General features: G+C 35.7%; 3 protein-coding genes and 1 long non-coding RNA gene across 5 annotated transcripts; 2 read left to right on the plus strand and 2 right to left on the minus strand.

The window, feature by feature from the left end:
- Nucleotides 1-353: 353 nt before the first annotated feature.
- Nucleotides 354-2,343, minus strand: LOC129445094 (uncharacterized). Its single transcript, XR_012365701.1, has 2 exons — nt 1,645-2,343; nt 354-1,177 (listed from the first exon to the last, which is right to left on the minus strand). It is a non-coding gene; the product is annotated as an uncharacterized lncRNA (long non-coding RNA).
- A 2,306-nt stretch (nt 2,344-4,649) lies between these two features.
- trappc5 (trafficking protein particle complex subunit 5) lies at nt 4,650-5,989 on the minus strand. 2 transcript variants are annotated; one of them, XM_055204703.2, is made up of 3 exons: nt 5,841-5,989; nt 5,240-5,567; nt 4,650-5,150 (listed from the first exon to the last, which is right to left on the minus strand). In XM_055204703.2, exons 2-3 carry the CDS (start codon nt 5,507-5,509, stop codon nt 4,854-4,856), a joined length of 567 nt encoding a protein of 188 aa, XP_055060678.1. In that variant the 5' UTR covers nt 5,510-5,567; nt 5,841-5,989; the 3' UTR covers nt 4,650-4,853. The 2 variants fall into 2 exon arrangements, with proteins under 2 accessions (XP_055060678.1, XP_055060679.1); XM_055204704.2 differs by having other exon boundaries at nt 5,802-5,943.
- A 184-nt stretch (nt 5,990-6,173) lies between these two features.
- Nucleotides 6,174-11,151, plus strand: serhl (serine hydrolase like). The gene is made up of 13 exons (XM_055204693.2): nt 6,174-6,180; nt 6,310-6,394; nt 6,610-6,753; nt 6,854-6,967; nt 7,072-7,113; nt 7,379-7,398; nt 7,488-7,562; nt 7,640-7,749; nt 9,174-9,253; nt 9,370-9,404; nt 9,778-9,854; nt 10,048-10,129; nt 10,259-11,151. Exons 2-13 carry the CDS (start codon nt 6,322-6,324, stop codon nt 10,400-10,402), a joined length of 996 nt encoding a protein of 331 aa, XP_055060668.2. The 5' UTR covers nt 6,174-6,180; nt 6,310-6,321; the 3' UTR covers nt 10,403-11,151.
- Nucleotides 11,152-15,817: 4,666 nt separating this feature from the next.
- LOC141359294 (small integral membrane protein 45) lies at nt 15,818-19,046 on the plus strand. The gene is made up of 2 exons (XM_073861519.1): nt 15,818-16,035; nt 16,304-19,046. The coding sequence occupies exon 2, from the start codon at nt 16,314-16,316 to the stop codon at nt 16,518-16,520; it is 207 nt and encodes a 68-aa protein (XP_073717620.1). The 5' UTR covers nt 15,818-16,035; nt 16,304-16,313; the 3' UTR covers nt 16,521-19,046.
- The last annotated feature ends 906 nt before the right edge of the window (nt 19,047-19,952 follow it).

Consider the following 19,952-nt stretch of genomic DNA (forward strand, 5'->3'; position numbering starts at 1 on the left):
ACCTCGTCCTGTCAGGAGTTGATGGAGCAGCATTGAAAATTATTAAAAGTATGTCTACCAATATTTACACAGTGATTTCGTCTTTTTTAAAGCAAATGTGCACCTTAGCCAGTCCAATAACTATTTCGTTTTTATGTGGTAATGTATGATAGAATTCATTTGCAAACTTGTCAACACTTATTCCTTCAAATCAGGAGACTTAAATCATTTTAAGTGGAATCTACAAAGCTCACATACGGTTTAAGAAATTCCCTACAGATACTATCTGATCACATTGTAAAGGTTTATATAACTGTATGACAGGTAACATCTGATCACATTGTAAAGGTTTAATATAAATGCACAACATCATATCACATTGTAAAGGTTTAATATAACTGCATGGCAGGTAACACCTGATCACATTGTAAAGGTTTAATAAATGCACAACAGCTCACATTGTAAATGTTTAATATCACTGCATGACATCTAATCACATATGAAGGTTTAATGTAACTTTACAACAGGTAAAATCAGGTCACACTGTAAAGGTTTATAAAGATAACTAGACTAAGAAACAGCTAACTTTTCAGCAAGACCACCCTGCAATAAATTAAGACACAGCTTTATCAGAGTCATCAGGAGCTGATCCCAAGTGTTTATCTGGAAGCTGTTGGTGTATGTACTGGTAAAGTGCTTGGTGACTGTGTAATTGATGCAATATCAACCCTCTGTAAAGCTGACAAAGATGGTTGTTTCTCAGCAGAGATATGTACATTTGTGCCAGCTTAACACATTGAAGCGGTTTCTTCGACAGGGTTTACAGGACTAGGCCTTAATTATATTAGGACATTTTAGTTTTTACAAACAAACCTTACAAAAAAACAAGACTGGTGCGCATCTTGTGACAAAACAATGGCACTCATATATGTTGAGGTATGTCAGTACAAGGTGTTTTTACATTTTTGTAGCTCAAATATGCATTTTAGCCTGGTACCAGCATAAGCCCTGTCTGAGAAACCGCACCATTGTTTTCCCATATCAGATGTAGGTTGCTTCAGGTTGAGTTGTGATTTTAAAGTGTAGTTGTGGTCAGAGACGTATGGATCCTCCCATTGTGTTTCTGCATCACAGTTTAGGAACATGTTGATTGTATCATCCTCACAGTTGTCCACTGCATCACTACACATCAATGCATCTGTGAAAATAATATAACCATAAACATTTTTTATGTTAGTATTTAAAATAAACTTGCATCATGAGAATTAATATATAAATGGCACCCATACTTAAACAGAACAGTGTGTGTGTGAGAGAGATGCATTAAAAAGAGACAGTAACATTATACACACAGCCTCTAAATTCAGTGTTAAATAATACGTTGTTTAATAGGTCATTATCAATATCTGAATGAGAAATGAACTGACATTCTAGCATCTGAAATCTGAGCAACTTGTAGGAATCACGTGGGCTACTGTAAGAATGCAATGTACTATAATATCTCGTTGTACTATCGTAAATATATAAATATTGGTGGACAATTAAAACCATTCAAAATAGTTGCATTTTATAAACTAACGTTACTGATCTTAAGTGTATTTGTAGAACGGACTTCACAAATCTAACTTTAGACGAACGAGCACATAGTTAGCTAAGATAGCTTACCTGAAACTGGACACCTTTTCAACACCCGGCGTGGTTTAAAGTTACCGGACCATCGTAGTCGAACCATTGCCTGGGATAAGGGTGTTCCTCAGTCGGCTTCCCGTCCGTTAAAATTGGTAAGAAACAAACATAAAGGCGCTTGAATGAACTTTTTAAGCTTAACGCGTCGCCTTCAGTCACTGCCTCAGCTGCTCTTCTTCTATGCGGCCGGAAGTACGTTGACAAACTGAGCGCTATGGCGCCGCCGTTGTTGTCTTGAAAAATAAGGTGAATAGACGGGTTGCACGGCGACGTCACTAACTGGTTGCGCGCGCAACCGAGGGGCAGAAAGAAGAGAAGTGCATTGTGTTGTATGCTCGTAGCGGTGTCTGTAAGTCAAAATGCCAAGGAATTGTTGCGTGGAAAATAGTACCAACAGAGTCAGTGCTGGGTGCCTGATGTTAACATACCAGTAGATGCGACTATTACGTTACTAGCATTATAATTATAAAATTATAATTCATACATGTATCACAGTAAAACTGCAAAAATAAAGACAGAAAAACAGATCCAACTAAAATCAAGTCTTATTTATATACAAACAATAAAGAACGCTTCAATAATTAAGGTTGTTGCAGTAGCAGATCAGCTCACCAATCGGGCTTTCTGCCCCCTGGATGCGCGCGCACCCTGCAATGTTTGTAAACTTGCAACCCCTCTATTGGGAAGGTCAAAAGTGTCTTAAAATTAGGGCTGTCAAAAGATTAATTTACCATTAATCGAATACAAAAAGAAACATTCACATGTATATTTATATATTTTTTTATATATTTTATATTACAAATAAAATATACCTAAATAACATTTTTCTTAAATTCATACATGTATGTGTGTATTTATTTAAACATAATATATACACACAGTACACACACACATATATTATGCAAACTTTTTTGTTTATTTTGTACATTTTTATATTTCTCAGCTGATTTTAGTGGTTTACGAATTAAGCATAGGCCTACACGTTATGTTACATCACCATGTAATAAGATAGATATGTCCTCACAATTGTTAACCAAAAATAAGCCGACAATGAATAAATATTGAATTTGAAGTAAATGAAGACGAACCCTGCAACAAAAAGCCTAAACTGGTTGGCTGATATTAAGGGGACATATCAAGAAAATATGACTTTTTCCATGTTTAAGTGCAATAATTGGGTCCCAAGTGCATGTATAAACCTAGAAAATGTGAAAAAGAACAACCTAATAACTTAGTTTTGGTAAACCATTCTCTGCAACCATGTGAAAAAATAGGTCATTGAAATTTGGTTCCCCTTGTGATGTAAGAAGGGGATTATACTGGTCCTTAATCTGCAATATCCAACAACGGCACTGTCATTTAGTGCAGGGATCAGCTCAGTTGGATTTAAAAGGACACACCCGAAAACGACACATTTTTGCTCACACCTACAAAGTGGCAATTTTAACATGCTAGTATAAATAATCCATATGGTATTTTGAGCTAAAACTTCACATATGTACTCTGGGGACACCAAAGATTTGTTTGACATCTTTAAAAAAGTCTTGTAAAATATCCCCTTTAAATAGTTTGCTTAAACTGATCCTCCCAATCTGGCAAAGCTGCCATTCCAGCCTGGTCAAGCTGGTGGATACATAACATATTATGAAACTGTAAAACAAAGGTTTATATACATTTATCCAGTGTGATTTTAATTTAATTCATTTCTGAAATGTGCACACTGCACAGAGGTTAAATTTATGCCTCATAAGGAAAACACATGATGTTTTTACGAGTAATTAAACACATTTACAGGAAAGCTGGTGCAAGTGTTACAGTCACAACATAATGTCATAATTATACTTATGACTATGACTACAATAGCATATATTGCATGTAACCAGTTTCTACCAAATACCACTTAATTTAATGATGGTAGCCTAAATAAAACTGTAGTGTATATTTTGTCAAAAACCAGCGTTACCGTGATACTTTCTTGAGTGTTTTCTCATCTCTCCTTATGGTGAAGAAAGATGGAAGGACACTGTTTTAGTTACAAATGTCCACAGATGAGTAAATTGAAAAATGTGAATTTTGTCTTTCCTTTACTTTGACAACCAAACTACAGCAAAATGATTAAAAAAAATAAGAATAATACAGTAAAAACAATCTCAGTTGTGGGCTGCTAGGTTTTCTGATACAACAGATTTTATTCTCATAGTCTTCAGAAGACACTGCCACAGATAAATGTATATTCTTTTACCATATACATTGGTAGCACAATTCCACCATTTCCACACAAGTGAATGCAGCTTGCTGACTTCATTTAGATTAAAACATAATAATGGTATTAAAGCTGTTAATTTTATTAATGTGTGTATGGCAAACTGTAAAAAATGTATATAAAGTTATGACATGTTTCTACCACTGGTTTTTATATAATTTTAAATTTTTTGTAAGTTCCAGCAGCTCATACTAGTTCACCCAATAATTTTGTCAACATTACTTACTCACCGTCATGTCATTTTAATCCAAATGTTATTCTTTGTTCTGTAAGTGTTGTCTCTCTTTAGTACATATTTTCTTAGCTTGAACTGTTTTTTTAAGGATGCTTACCCTTAAATAATTTGTAATAACTGAAACAACACTGATATGCACAACAAGAAAGTAAAGGAGTAAATGTATTCAGGACACCTATAATATATGACACAAGTCCAGAGGAGTTATTTATTTAACACTTTTGGGTCATTTTGAAGCTTGAAGGGTTTTGGTTACTATGGGAGTGGAACCGAGGTGGTCACCACCATTCACCTCAGTAACCAAAAAAACCCTAAAGAACCATTAAAAAAACGACGTTTGGAAGAAAACGAAAGATATTTGGTGTTCAAACGACATGAGGGTGAGTAAATAATAGATTTCTTTTTTTGGGAGAACTTTCCCTTTAAAAATTTGAGGCAGAATGTTTACATTTGGTTACTTTGACAAAAAAAAACATCCAACAATGATGATGTTCATGCAGGTCTTTTATAACAACTTTTGCTGTATAATATCAGTACAATAAAGTCTGTAATTTGTGACTCATTAATCTTGTTATTAGAGCAGGGGAGGACTCAGTAAAGATGTAAACGTATATGAAAAACAAACAATCATTTACAATAAAACGCAGTAATGTAACACTCGTAACTTAGAACCAGACTGCAGTCAATCTTCTACCTGCCATCAAGAGCTTTATCACGAGCAATGACTGCCTCATCAAACTTGATCATAAGTGTGGTCCCCTTATGCCAGTGAACAGTAACTTTTGCTGGGAAGCCACTGTGGGTTAAAATAGCTTCCACGATGCCACCCGTAAAGGCTGCACAGTTTAAAGTGCTGTTCTCTTTTGGTACTGATATGTAGGCATTTATTAGCGGTTCCTTTTCAATGATGTAGTACGTTTTGTCATCATCATTGGCTTGTTCCAACTTGTCAGCTTCCTTGCCAAACAATGATTTCCATACATTTACCTAAAGAGAAATAGAAAGAGGGTTAACACCTGTAGCATGTATAAAAATTAGCTTAACATGCGTCTCTAAGCAGAATTTGAGGGAAATACCTTAATAAAAAGAAGTATGTTAAGCACTTTGGTCTCTCTTTTTCCATTTTTCTCTCTCAACACAAGAACATCCAGGAGACTTGCTCCAACACCCTGACCCATGTCAGCCAGCCGGGCCTGGAGCTCAGACACCGAATACACGCGGCTCTGGCAGTACTGCACCATCTCGGAGAACAGCAACGCAAACGCGCTCACGCTCACCTCGGTCTTGGGACGCGTGAGCGAGCGCTCCAGGATGGCAGATTTGCCTCGCGTAAAGCGAACCTCCATTCTGTCAACACTAAAGATTAATCAAATCTCAATTTGAATGTACGCGAGTGCTTGAACCCTGAAATACAATAAGATAAGATTTATGTTATAAACAAAAACATTGTATCCGTTCTGCACATAAATAATATTCACGAGTAATACGAGTTTTTACTGCACAGTGAATTAATCCACAATGTCATTGTTTACGCTTTTTATGTGTTGTGTTGGTGGTGATATAATGGCATGTCTTGATAAGTACGGTATGTTCTAGACACAAATGTTGTAAATATGAATATAAAAAGATGTTATTTACCATTAAAAGCATGCGTTACATATAATAGTATGCGTTTACCTAATGTTTCGGCTTTCAGTTCCTGATACGTGAAGCCACAATTAGTACATTCTAAAGTGCCAAATATTTTCAAAATAAAAGTAAGAGGAGCGCCTGTGAGGAACGTTATCAAAATGTTGATATTCTTTTAAAGAAATACGTGTTTTAAAAACAATACATTTTGTTGTTCTTCTAAATTTCAGAGAAGATGATGCAGTAATTGTTTACAAATTGTCATTTAAACCCAAAGACTTTTATTTTGAAAACTCAAAAGTAAGTGACTAGGTTGCCGTTTGCTTATGGTGTAAGATTTTTTTATTGTAAACTTCTAACCGGCGATTTATTGTGATCGGAATTGGAGGCATTTCAATTAGATAACGAACTTTTTACAATTAAAAACATGCATTTCAGTTTAGCGCTCAATGACAAAAGTTTCTGAAATTGTACACATTTTTAAAAAGCCACACGTTTCTCCCCTTTTCTTTGAAAGATTGAATCTTCAATGCAAGGTATCAGACTGATTCCTGCGTTTAAAGGTCTCAGACACTTTGCCACAACTACGATGAGGCGAGCAGGTAAAGCTCGTTTTCATTGACTAGACTACCTTTACAGTATATATTTACTATCAATAATAATAATAGTAAAGCATGTTAAGGGGAAATAAAATTCAAAGTCGTTGAAGAGCACTTAATATATATAAATACACACTAAATATATATAGTAACTAATGACCATATTCATATAGTTAAATATTCTTGATTATAACTAGCTTGTCTGTGCTTTAAAATAGTGTCTGAGTTTCAGATGACTGTCCCATGGGGAGAGGTCAGAGGTCAAGTTTGGGGACCTGCTCATGGTCGTCCGGTGCTCTGCTTGCATGGTTGGGCAGACAACAGTGGAACTTTTAATAGGCTGATTCCACTTCTTCCAAATGGTGTTGTATTTCTGTAAAATTCCCATTATGAAGATTCCCACTGATACAGTCATGCATTTAGATTAGGTATGATCTCATCTGTTTTCTATATCATTCCCAGACTGGAGATTTGTCGCCATTGATTTTGCGGGTCATGGCCTGTCCTCCCATAGGGCTGCTGGTTGTTTTTACCTCTTCACTTTGTATGTGGCAGATGTTCGGCGCGTTATTGAAGGTTCGAAGTAACTTAAGATCTTTGATAAAAATCAGCAGATGCTTTCATTTCATTTATATGGCTGAGCAGAAATGCATTTGCTTTGTCTTTTAATTGATTTGCAGCTCTTCAATGGAAGCGGTTCTCCATAATTGGACATAGTATGGGTGAGTCGAATCTGTTACTGCTGTCTTCATTGACGTTACAGAGTTCAAAGTTCTGTCTTTTTCTGCGAAAGGTCAGAGGACCTCACACTACAGTGTAGAAATGATTTACTATTTCAGTTTGTTATTATGTAATATGTTGGTTCAGATTTTTCAGAGCAGTATCAGTCATGATCAATGTATATAAAGAATATTCTTATAAAAATTTTAATTTAGTGCAAAAACTTTGAATAATACATTTTTTTACGATGTTGAATTTTTTTGATAGGTGGGAATGTGGCAGGAATGGTGAGTATCCCTAATAATCCTGTCTGTGTAGTGCAGAGACTGTGTGGTGTGAATGTAGTGTGTGATATCACTTCCTTCTGGTTTTCCAGTTCAGTGCACTGTACCCCGAGATGGTTGAATCTTTAGTTATCTTGGATTCTTATGGATTCCTCCCAACCAAAATGGTAAAAGAATAGGGAGCTCTTATTAAATACACAGAGATGAGTTTAGGCATTGATTCATATTTATTTCCTTTCATTAGAATTCCATAATGGATTACATGCAACAAGGGATAGATGGGATAGTCCAATATGAAAAAGGGTCGGCTGAACGGACAGAGAAGGTGTACACGTATGAGAATGCCAAACAGAGGTGAAAAATACATTTATTTGCAAATGAAGCCACATATGTACATACTGTACCTTTTTGCTGTTTTTTTTGTAAAAGGTGTTTGAATTGGTTACCGGCAGATTCATTTATAAATATCTATGTTTAGAGTTGTAAATCAAACTTCTGAAAATGCAGAATTCATTTTGCAAATTTAGCACCATCTAGTGGTCGGAATTGTTAATGGCATGTGTTTGCATAATATATTTGCTTGTGTATTGTGTGTAATTATTATTTATATATATACACACATACATTTAAGAAACATGTTATTTATGTATATATTTTTACATTTATATATAAAATAAAATATATCAAAATTAATGCTGGGCATAGATTAATCACGATTAATCGCATACAAAATAAAAGTTTTTTTTTTTGCATAATATTTGAGTTTGTGCTGTGTGTGATTATGATTATGCATATATAAATATACACACATTCATGTATGTATTTAAGAAACATTTACATGTATATATATTTATTAATATTTATATATATTAATATTTTATATATATATATATATATATATATATATATATATATATATATATATATATATATATATATATATATATATATATATATATATATATATATATATATAAAAAGATATATAAATAAAACATTTCTTAAATGTAAATAAATGTATGTGTGTTTAGATATATATATATAAATGTAAATGTTTCTTAAATACATACATGCATGTGTGTGTGTGTATTTATATATACAAAATAATTATACACAGTGCACACACATTATGCAAGAACAAACTTTTATTTTGTATGTGATTAATCTTTTGACAGTCCTAATTTTTAACAAAAAAGTTTTTTCATCGATGTTGAAACAAGGAGGAGCTTAAACTTTTACTGTATGTTAATCCACTGTTTGGGCAGGATTAGAGCGAAATATCTGATTTTACCAGCTTGTTCATATACTTCATATACATCACTAATACCAACTCTTAATAAACAGATCTGTAGCATTAAAGGGATAGTTTATCAAAAAATTAAAATTCTGTCCTTATTTACATACCCTCAAGTTGCTTCAAACATATAAATTTTTCTTTGTTCTGCTGAACACAAATGAAGATATTTTGATTGAACCAAGCAGATCTGGGGCACCATTGACTTCCGCAGTAGGAAAAAATTATACTTATGGAAGTGAATGGTGCCCCAGATCTGTTTGGTTTTTATAATTTTTCATTTTTGTTCAGCAGAACTAAGAAATGTATACAGGTTTATAGGTATACCGGATAATGATTAATAATAATTGGAAATTGAGAAATGGGATTGAATGTCTATATTTTCTGCTGTATCACTGCTCTTTGCAACCACAAAAGTTTCTTTTTAATAACAAACAGTTTTATATTCATTGATCAGTTAATATTTTTGTGTCCTCTCTCTCAGGTTAATGGCTGCAAACCGTTTCCTTTCTGAAGAGTCTGCAGACATCCTTTTAGAGCGAGCAGTTCGGGAAGTTGAGGGAGGTTAGATATATATAGCGTTCTATATGTCACATTTATAATGTCAACTAATCTCATGCTTGTTCAAAGTTTTTTCACAGTAGTAATAATTCTGGCAAAATGCTTCCCTTCTCTTTCAGGAGTGGTATTCAACCGAGACTTCAGAATTAACCTGGTGAGCACTTTCTATAATAGATATAAAAATATGTATTTATATGTATAATCATACTCGGATATGACAGATCTGACTCTTCTGTTTCCCACAAGGCATAGGAAATATATGTGACCCTGCCTGTGAAATCGATTTACTGTTTTATACATAAAATCATCCTACACAATGTAAAGAATATTCTGTGAAAACATAACCTTGATATTGACTAAGGCCAAAGATTACAATCAAACTTAGATGCTCCTAATATAATAATTAAATGATGAGACTTCAGATTGGGTTTCACAAACAGGTTCACATATGTTCACATTGTTCACACATTCATCTACAAGTCACTATAAATGATTTGCAAACTGGTGATGTTTTTTTTTTGTGCCAGAGAAACGTAGCAATGGTTACGCTGGAACAGAGCCTGTTTATGCAGACTAAAATTCAAGCCAGAGTGATGTTACTTAAGTAAGTTCGGCTTTTAAAACAAATCCTAATACAAAATGTTCAAAAGAAACACCACTGACTATTCACAACATTGATCGTTGCTTGTCCGCACAGTGTTATTTCTAATAATCATAATATTAAAGGAACAATATTTGTCTATTGCTTTTATTACCTACTGCATTGGGATTCGAATAAAGATAGTTTTTTTCCTCAGGGCAAGCCAAGGGTTTGATAAACAGTTCCCTTTTCATTATGGATATGCAGATGCCCTTCAGAAGGGTTGGTTAGAGCAGAAAGTAAGAACACGCACACACTTTTATTATACTTTTTGTATTAGATTTTATGCTCACTTTTGTGGACAAATGTATACGTAAATATATTTTGTTTGTTAATATTCTCCTATTTCTTCACTACCTCCTCTTTAGGCCACCATTGTAGACGTAGAAGGAGACCATCACGTTCATCTCAACAATCCAGAGACCGTTGCCCCCTTAATCACTGATTTTCTTCAGTCTCACAGTACTGACCAGGCAAAGAATGACAGTGATGGACAGACCGCCAAATTATAACCCGAATGCTGCATACACATTGGCTAATTCCTTTATTAGTGCTAATTGTTTTGGAGATTACAATTTTAGGTTTTCTTTTATAAAAAAGTTTTAACAGAACAATGGATATTCGGCTCTAAACTATTAGCTTTTCTTGTTTAGTTATGAGTACCACTACTGTAGTGATTGAGGTGTGCAGGATGTTACCACCTGCTGATGTGGACAGTGTTGTGTTTACACAGATTTTTTGTTGATGTTATTTCACAAAATGTATTCAGAGCAATTCTGCAAAACACCTGTCTGTATAAAAGGTAATTGTATATTCCAGACAGACCCAGATTATTATTAATCCAGAAATGTATACGCAGCCACCATACTTCTGACAGGGTAATTTACACTGCTTAATAAGAACAAACTTTTGTGATTAGTTGTTTACGCTGTTGGTGTTTGTTGGGACACTTTGAAGATGACCGTGTGTTTCCCAGTGTTCTTCATCATACAGACGACTTTAAATGTCTGACATGTTGGTGCTTGTAAATGTTTGAACCAGAACAAATGTATAAAAAGTGCCCTTTAAGTTTCTATTATTCTGTCTTTCAGTGAATATAAAATTTTTTAATGACACATAAATATATGTAAAAAAAACACAAACCACTAAAAATTTTGTGTGGAATTATGAGGTTTAAGGGCCAATATTATGCCCATTTTTACAAGATGTAATATAAATCTCAGGTGTGCCTAAGATGTGTCTGTGAAGTTTCATCTTTAAATACCCCACAGATTATTTGTTATAGCATGTCTAAAATGTCCCTATTGGACCTTTAAATGCAAATGAGCTACTGCTTTCGACTAAAGGGCGATTTATAGTCGTGCGTAGGTCCTACGGCGTAGCTACGGCGTAGGCTATCCGTAGCCTGTGCGTAGCTCTGCGTAGCCTGACGCGCACCTCACAAAATTTCTAACAGCGCGTCGGCTCTACGCGGACCGTAAGCGCTGTGATTGGTCCACCAGAACCCCTCCCGTCAGGTAAAAAAACTGCGTCATAGGTATTTCCGTTTGATACGGTGAAAACAAAGATGAGACAAGTTGAGGAGTGATTTAACTCAAACTGAAACATAAGTCGCTGTGTATTTACTTCCATCATTGCTGGTCTTCTCAAATTATACACAACAAGTTGCTATTTCTTCTTCGTTTGTGGGTTTACTTGCTTAGCTTCTCCTTCTGTGACGACTTCTGCTGCTACTGTGTTTACTCGCGTGATTACTGCCAACCAGCGGTTTCGCGTGTGTTTGCCCGTCTACGCGGACGGCGACGCACAACTATAAATGAAAACCGACGCGGAACCTACGCCGTCGCTGCTACGCCGTAGGACCTACGCACGACTATAAATCGCCCTTAAAGGGCTTGTTATAGTCGTGCGTAGGTCCTACGGCGTAGCCGCGACGGCGTAGGTTCTGCGTCGGTTTTCATTTATACTTTTGCGTTGTCCTCTGCGTCGACATGCAAACACGCGCAAACCGCTAGTAGGCAGTATCCACGCGTGTAACCACAGTAGCAGCGTGATCGTCAGAGGAGAAGAAACTTGGCAAGTTAACCCACAAACGAAGAAGAAACCGCAACTTGTTGTGTATGATTTGAGAAGACCAGCAATGATGGAAGTAAATAAACAGTGAATTTTGTTGCAGTTTGAGTTAAATCACTCCTCAACTTGGCTCATCTTTGTTTTCACCGTCGCAAACGGAAATACCTATGACGCAGTTTGTATTACCTGACGGGAGGGGTTCTGGTGGACCAATCACAGCGCTTGCGGTCCGCGTAGAACTGACGCGCTGTTAAAATTTTTGCGAGGTGCACGTCAGGCTACGCAGAGCTACGCACAGGCTACGGATAGTCTACAACTATCCTACAACTATTGCTACAACATGCTAACAAACACATTTAGAAAAGCTTTTGAGTAAAATCAATCAGTGGCTGTGGGTGGGGCTTTGTTAGTGTGACGTCATATTAACAAGTGAATCAAACCTTGATTTCTAATGAGACTGCTTTGGGTTTACTGGGGATTAAAAAAGAAGGAGTGCGTGGATTTTTAGGGGTCAAGCCAGAATGGGCGAAGACCCCTATTGTATCCGTTAGTTTTCTTATTATTCTTCCAGCTTCTACTTCTTCTTCTTCCGCCATTGCGGCCTATGGCAGCCCATAGAACCTTACATAGGAAAGTTATGAAATTGGGCACACTGATAGAGAACAGTCCAAATAATATCCACGGCAAACTCGGAGTCTCTATCTCAAGCCCTCTACCGCCACCAACAGTCCAAATTGCACTTACGTTTTTGCTAATAACTTCTGATCTCCTAGAAACAAAATTACTGTTTCCTCTGATTTCTTGGCTCAAGCCGTTTCGATTGGACCATATGACGTCATTTTCCGTCATGAAAATGTTTGCGCCATTTTGAATTATTTGTTAAACCTACTTTTGCGAACCCGTCCTAGAGTTTTTGCCGATTGCCACGAAAATCGGTATGTGGCATCTACAGACCCTCAAGGCAAAAAGTTATGGAATTCATGTCGATTCGTCAATTCGTTTCCGTAAACCGCGTCAACAAATTTTACTTAGAGCGCTAAAAAATGGATTTTAAGGCTCAATCTTCACCAAACTTAAGCCTATTTACACAGCACTTGGTACTTGTGATGCCAGTTAGGAATTGAGGGGGCATGCCCAGTTTTGTCACAGCGCCACCTAGTGGAAAGACAAATGTTTTACACGCTTATAACTTTGGCTGTGATTGACGTATTTTGACGGGACTTGGTTCATAGGAGTCCTGAGTAGTCGCCGAGTCCAACGATACCAAACATGCCACAGTACAATTAAAACCTTGAGTCATCATGGATTATTCCTTTAATGGCTTGGTGTATAATCATTGGTGCATACCAATTCACTCCCTAGCAACCAATGAGAATACCTTATAAACCATTTTTGTAAGAGCTATATTTCTGCATCAGAACATCGTAGAGACATGGGGGGGTGGGCTCTTTTGACTCATTTTTACCACTGTTACATTTTGTGAGCTGAGTATTGCCACTGCAAGCACCACTTACATTTCCTTCAGTGTTCTAGTTGTCAATGCTCATCGAGAAGAGAAGGAGAGATTTCGCTGAAGGAGAACACAGCTTTTTTGCTGATAACTGTTATTTTGTGTGAAATCAAGAGATTTTCCTAGGTTCTTTAAATTGCTCATCCGAACTCATTTTTACTTTCCTCTCTGCCCTTTTTGGCTTGACCCCGATGATTGCTGCTTGCAGCTATATTTTTTCATTGTAGGTGTTCACACACTGCCAACACACTGCTTTTCACACTTGAAATAGTTAACCCTAAACCCCAGGTTAACGAAATCCCGGGTTATCTGTTTCACGTTTCACACTGTTCATACTTCACCAGGGGTTAAGAGATAACCCTGGGTATTCATAATCTGACGTTTCACACTGTGCATCCCTGGGTCAGGAGTCTCCAACCACAGCTCCAATACACCTGTCTGTAATTATCTTAATAATAATCATAATGCTGGGTTTATTACAGGGATAACCCCGCTTCTAAATTACAAGTGTGAAATGATCCTTAACCGAGGGTTAAACATGGGGTTTAGAACGAAGATAACCTATAGGGTTAAGCGCAGTGTGAGAAGCCCTATTATATACAAACATTCATATTATTTGCATAATATGTGCCCTTTAGGTATTTTAGCATTTACATGTTTTTTTCCAATACAAATATCAAAAAAATTCTTAAATCGAGATACATTTACTTGAGAGGCAAAATTACCAAATGATTTCTGAACAGACTGAGGGGTAAGCTATTGGTTGCAATCTTACCACTAGATGCCGCTAAAATTTACACACCACATTTAAAGGGGACATTCACAAGAATTTTTTAAGATGTAAAATAAATCTTTGGTGTCTCCAGAGTACATATGTGAAGTTTTAGCTCAAAAAATACCCCACAGATAATTTATTATAGCATGTTAAAATTGCCACTTTGTAGGTGTGAGAAAAATTTGCACATTTGGGTGTGTCCTTTAAAATGCAAATGAGCTGATGTAATGCAAACACTGATTGCCATGATGGTGGTTTGTTGAAGTTGAAACTCAATTGTGTTGTCAATTCTTTATCTCTCTCTCTCTCTCTCTCTCTCTCTCTCTCTCTCTCTGTGCACTAAATGACAGTGCTGTGGTTGGATAGTGCAGAATAAGGGGCAGTATTATTATAATAAGATCCCCTTTTGACATCATAAGGGGAGTCAAATTTCAATGTTTTTTCACATGCTTGCAGAGAATGGTTTACCAAAATTATTTAACTGGGTTGATCTTTTTTACATTTTCTAGGTTGATAGAAACACTGGGGACCCAATTATAGCACTTAAAGACGTTCTAAACGAATCTGTTTGACGTCACTTTTTGTTGACGTTTGAACTGTTTTCAAACAAACGGAGCGTAGCTAACTCCTCCCGCTCCCCCTCCCTTCCGTGCTTTCATGAACGCGCCCAATCCCCACCCCCAAATCCTTCTTGTCGTTTATTGGCTGGAACACTTTGTTATGGTTTCTGTTTGTAGGTTTGGCCACTTTGTTTGTATTGCAGTTTGCGGAGCCTGGGCTGTCTACAGAGATCACGTTTTTTACAGTTTGATCAGCGGTTAGGTAGCAAGCAGATAGTGAGGAGATGTTTGCTGTATGTAACAACAAATGTTTTATGGTCTAAAATGCGTGAATTCGCTTAGAGTGCCTTTAAACATGGACAAAATTTATATGTCCCCTTTAACTACTTGATTCAAGTTTATTTTTCTTACCATATTGGCATTGTTTTAAACATAAATTCACTTGATTTTACAAAAAAAATCTTTGCAGTGAAAGAATTATTGTTTTTTTTAATGGTTTTATATATATTTTGCCATTTTTTTTTTTTTTTTTGAGAATCTGCTTATTGTGTTAATTCAGTCAAGCATGTTTCAACTCTGGGCTAGGCTGAAAAGACAGCTGGTAAAGCGTGTGTCTGCGAGGAGGAGTGTCAGTAATATGGAAGATTATTTTGGAAAGTGTCAGTCATGTTAAGCTACAGTATTTGTGCTTGGCACAGTGGGGTTGAATAATGACATTTCAGGAGTAATAACCTTGAGGTTCGTTTACCCCAAAATTAAAATTTAGCTGTGGCCACCATTCACATTTATTAAAAAAAGCTAAGACTAGATAGATGACACCTTTTGTGTTTTACTTAACAAGGACATAATGAAATCATGACAAAATAAACATTTTTTATTCCTTTATAAAAAATTATATACCCTTCATATATTATAGGATGAGACTGGGATTGAAATGAAAGGGTTACCAAAAAATTATGTAACTTCAGCTGTGACTCTTTCTTCGTCAGAGATGTTTCCATGGTTACCCACCCTCCCATCCGGAATGGGATGGCACAGCTTTGACCGAGAGAACGAAAGCAAGGGTGCAAGAAAACCCCTCATTCCATAACATCAAATAAAATGCACATAGATCAGTGCACTTAGCTTTAAATAAGAGAGCTTTAAATCAGACAATACAGTCCACTCAGCCTTAGTTTTGGCACTAATAAACCCAAACGCCAACAGACGATCACAGAAGGACTGCAGGTATGTGGAAACCCGTGATGCATGTGTGCATGTAGAGAGCGACTTTATAAAGTCAATCAATTTAATATTGTGAGAATCTGTTATGACATGCTGATGCTGTCGAAATATTCCTACTTCTATTTTTTTGGAAGGGGGGGGGGGGGTCGGGGTGTTAGTACTGCATAGCAAAGTTACATTATATGGATCATTTTATTTACTCCACCTGGATCCTGTTGTATCGTGAGGAAAAAATGCATATATTGTCTCGTCTATCTCTGCTTTGTTTCAGAGGAAACAAAATGCCTTGGATGTTTCTGGATTGGTTTGTCCCTGTCTATCTGCTGGTCTCTATCCTCGTACTGGCTGGTTTTGGAGCCTGTCTGTATTTCCTAGAGCCGGGTCTTCAGGAGGCTCACAAATGGAGCAACAAGTCACTGAGACGCCAACAGATGGTCCCCATGAGGCAAACACATTCCAGGGACGACGACAGCAATGCTTTGCTATGACAAGAGGATCAATGAGACATTTGCGCTACATCATGTATTGATGCTTTTTCATCCAAATTAATGTTCATTTACTGAGTTTATTTTTTTGATGATAATATTTGGGTATGATGCAGGCAGCAGGGGTTTTACACGACAAAAAACACCTTTTTATAGATATATGATTATTACATTAAACATGTGACCCAGTCTGTGAAAACCCAGCTGAAGACATTTTTGGGGAGTACTGTTTTCTACATCATCCTGTGAAAATATAATCTTGATATCTTTTATTTTGATCACATATGATTTGGCCAAAAAAGTCTGTATTGGCCAGTCAGTGTATTACTTTGACTATTTTAAAGCAAACCACACAAAACCTTATCTCACAGTAATGGAAATTTTAGTTTAAACCGAACAAACAATCTATTTACCACACAAATTTTTCTTTCTTTGCCTGGACACCTTACATAAAATGAACAACTAATATTAATACTTTTCAGGGCATGATGGCAACGTTCTTTTAATTTTAGAACATGCCTGAAAAATCTGGAAAAGCCACATCCTGAGCTACATATACTGTAAACTGAAGCATATACTTTTAGCAGCGCTTATTACTTAACATGCTGTTTGTCATAAGTCACCAAACTAGTGATAGTCAGTGTTGGGGAAAGTTACTTTTAAAAGTAATTCATTACAATATTAAGTTACTCCCAAAAAAGTAACTAATTGCGTTCCTTTTATGGAAAGTAATGCTTGTTACTTTTTAGTTACTTTTGCGTTACTTGATCTCTTTCAGGCCTTGCTGGTGTTTTTTATGACTGAAAAGTTCTGAATTCAGAAATTGCATATTTCATCACAAAAATGTCGAGCTCTGGCCTGCCATCTCAGTTTCTGACTCAAACTGTTCCCACACAGGCGTGTACGCATAGAGTGCATAATCTGACTACATTTACTTAAATTCAGTGCATAATTTTTTTAATCAAATTAATTAAACTAAAAAAGTAACTTGCATTACTTTTTTGAAAAAGTAACTCAAACATTAATGTGTACATTTAAAAAGTAATGTGTTACTTTACTCGTTACTTTAGAAAAGTAATATTTTTACATAATGCGCGTTACTTGTAATGCGTTACCCCCAACACTGGTGATAGTACTGTCATTTGTAACTTTGCAGCTACCAGTGTTGGGTGTAACTAGTTACTAAGTGATTAGTTACTGTAATTAAATTACTTTTCCTTTGAAAAAGTAAAGTAAGGGATTACTCTTATTTTTCTTGTAATCTAATTACAGTTACTTCTGATGTAACTTAATGGACTCTAAACAATTATATATACTATAATACAAAAATGGATTTAACATGGTTTAAGTTTACAATTCTCACTATTAACTGGTTGATTATTAGCATTAATATTAATGAGATGCTGGCTGTTTATTAATACTTAATAGCACATATTAATGCCCGATTCTGCAAAACCTTATTCTACATCCTTAACCCTCCCCATTTCTACCAATACTTAAAATGTATAACTTCTTTAGTATTAGTTGTTGGAGTATATTGAGGCAAAAGTAGTTAATAGTTAGTTAATAGATAGAATTGGACCCTTAAGTGGGACCAGAATAATTGATGTACTTTTATATATTATTTATTCGAGCCATTTCAAGTAATTAGTAATAAGTAATTAAAAACTTGAGAGAGTAATTTGTAAAGTAATCTAATTACATGATTGAAGATGGAATTAGTAACTAGTAATTAATTACTTTTTTTGAGTAACTTACTCAACACTGGCAGCTACTGATAAAAAACTGCCATATTTCTCAAGTTAAAGGGATAGTTCACTCAAAAATTAAAATGTTGTCTTAATTTAATCACTCTCGTGTTTTTACAAACCTGTATAAATTTTATTGTTCTGATGAACACAAAGGAAGATATTTTGAGGAATGTTCAGAACCAAACCGATCAGAGGCCCCATTGATCTCCATAGTATTCTTTTTTCCTACTAAGCTCTGATCGGTTTGGTTACAAATATTCCTCAAAATATCGTCCTTTGTGTTTATCAGAAAAAAAAATATCTTTTTTACACAACAAAGAAATGTATACAGAGAGTGAATAAATGATGAAAGAATTTTCATTTTTGGGTGAACTATCCCTTTAACTGAAAACTTGTTTAAGGTGAATGACCTTATAGGATTTGTATCATCTATTGTATTGAGATCATCTTTGTAAAAACAATGATACACTGAAAAGACACTTATACTGTTCTAATAGTTTTATTAGTGGTATACCATTGCTATTTAAGGTCCTGGATGTGTATTAGTTATTCTCATGTAGTAGTTTTGTGTGAAAATTAATTTTTTTTGGACTGTTACAGATTCAAACCAGTTTAGTCTTTGTAGGTAAATATTGATAAACTTAATGCTTTGTTATCACTGCCATGTATGCACAACTCTATTATCAATTATAGCATGTCTCTGTTTTAGCTGATTTTAGCATGTCTGCTATTTTACAAAGACTGTAAACAAATAAAATAAATTTGGGGTACTTCAGTAGCTATATATCTCCCCTTCATGTTTTTTTACACCAAGAGTTTTACAAAATCTGCCACTGTCATTTAGTGGAGTGAAAAGAGTGGGTGAAAGAGACAGTGGAGCTTCAGATGAGAAGAATGGAGAGAATGTAAGTCTAGTACCCACCACTTCCTGACGCACTCGTTCCTCTTCATTTCCCAAGCGTTCTTCTCCAGTAAACAGGCTCACAGGTCAGTAATTATATATCATATGTGTATCAACCTGTAATAAATCTATAGAATTGTATATGCTTATCAAATACACTTCTTTAAAAAGCTGTATGATGACCTCATTGAATTTTGGATCTGTGCTTTCTGCAGATGCAAAATCCTCTAAGTACGTTTGACATTGTTATCTTATAAATGAGCATTTTTATTATGTTTAGTTTCAATAATTTCACTTTAATGACAATGAAAATGTTAGTCAGTAATTGAATTTTTTTCCCACAAATGTCACTTTAGTCATTTCATTGGTATTTAACAAATTTGTCTGCAAAACAAGTGCATGCAAGCTTTATTTAGCAAAAACATCAATTTCTTTGGACAAGAGTTGCAAAATCACTTAGGTTGCAACTGTCTATAAACACTGCAAATGATGGAAGTCAGAATGTAAAAATGAAACCTCACATTAGGGGGCGCTGTGTCATGTGTCTGCCACATTTTGGTTGTATCCAGGTCCAAGTACTCACAAGGGACCCATGCACTTAGCGGATTCTGCCAACAAAACGTTATTACTGAATAACTTGAGGTTAGGGTTAAGCAGATTAAGTGGAAAGAGGGTGTTTAGCGGCGTTTGCATCTCAGCATGTGACTTAATCTACAGTATCATTGAACAAATTCATTTTGTATCGCATGCTTATACTTTTTTTTCAATTCAACAGGCCGTCTT

Source organism: Misgurnus anguillicaudatus, chromosome 3, assembly GCF_027580225.2.
Source record: "Misgurnus anguillicaudatus chromosome 3, ASM2758022v2, whole genome shotgun sequence".
NCBI lineage: Eukaryota > Metazoa > Chordata > Actinopteri > Cypriniformes > Cobitidae > Misgurnus > Misgurnus anguillicaudatus.

Coding starts and splice junctions, on each gene's coding strand:
- trappc5 (XM_055204703.2), bottom strand. CDS start 5,509: ATGGAGGTTCGCTTTACGCGAGGCAAATCTGCCATCCTGGAGCGCTCG. Junction 5,151..5,239: donor ACATACTTCTTTTTATTAAG/GTATTTCCCTCA, acceptor ATTTCTCTTTAG/GTAAATGTATGGAAATCATT.
- serhl (XM_055204693.2), top strand. CDS start 6,322: ATGCAAGGTATCAGACTGATTCCTGCGTTTAAAGGTCTCAGACACTTT. Junction 6,395..6,609: donor AACTACGATGAGGCGAGCAG/GTAAAGCTCGTT, acceptor GCTTTAAAATAG/TGTCTGAGTTTCAGATGACT. Junction 9,855..10,047: donor GCCAGAGTGATGTTACTTAA/GTAAGTTCGGCT, acceptor TTTTTTCCTCAG/GGCAAGCCAAGGGTTTGATA.
- LOC141359294 (XM_073861519.1), top strand. CDS start 16,314: ATGCCTTGGATGTTTCTGGATTGGTTTGTCCCTGTCTATCTGCTGGTC.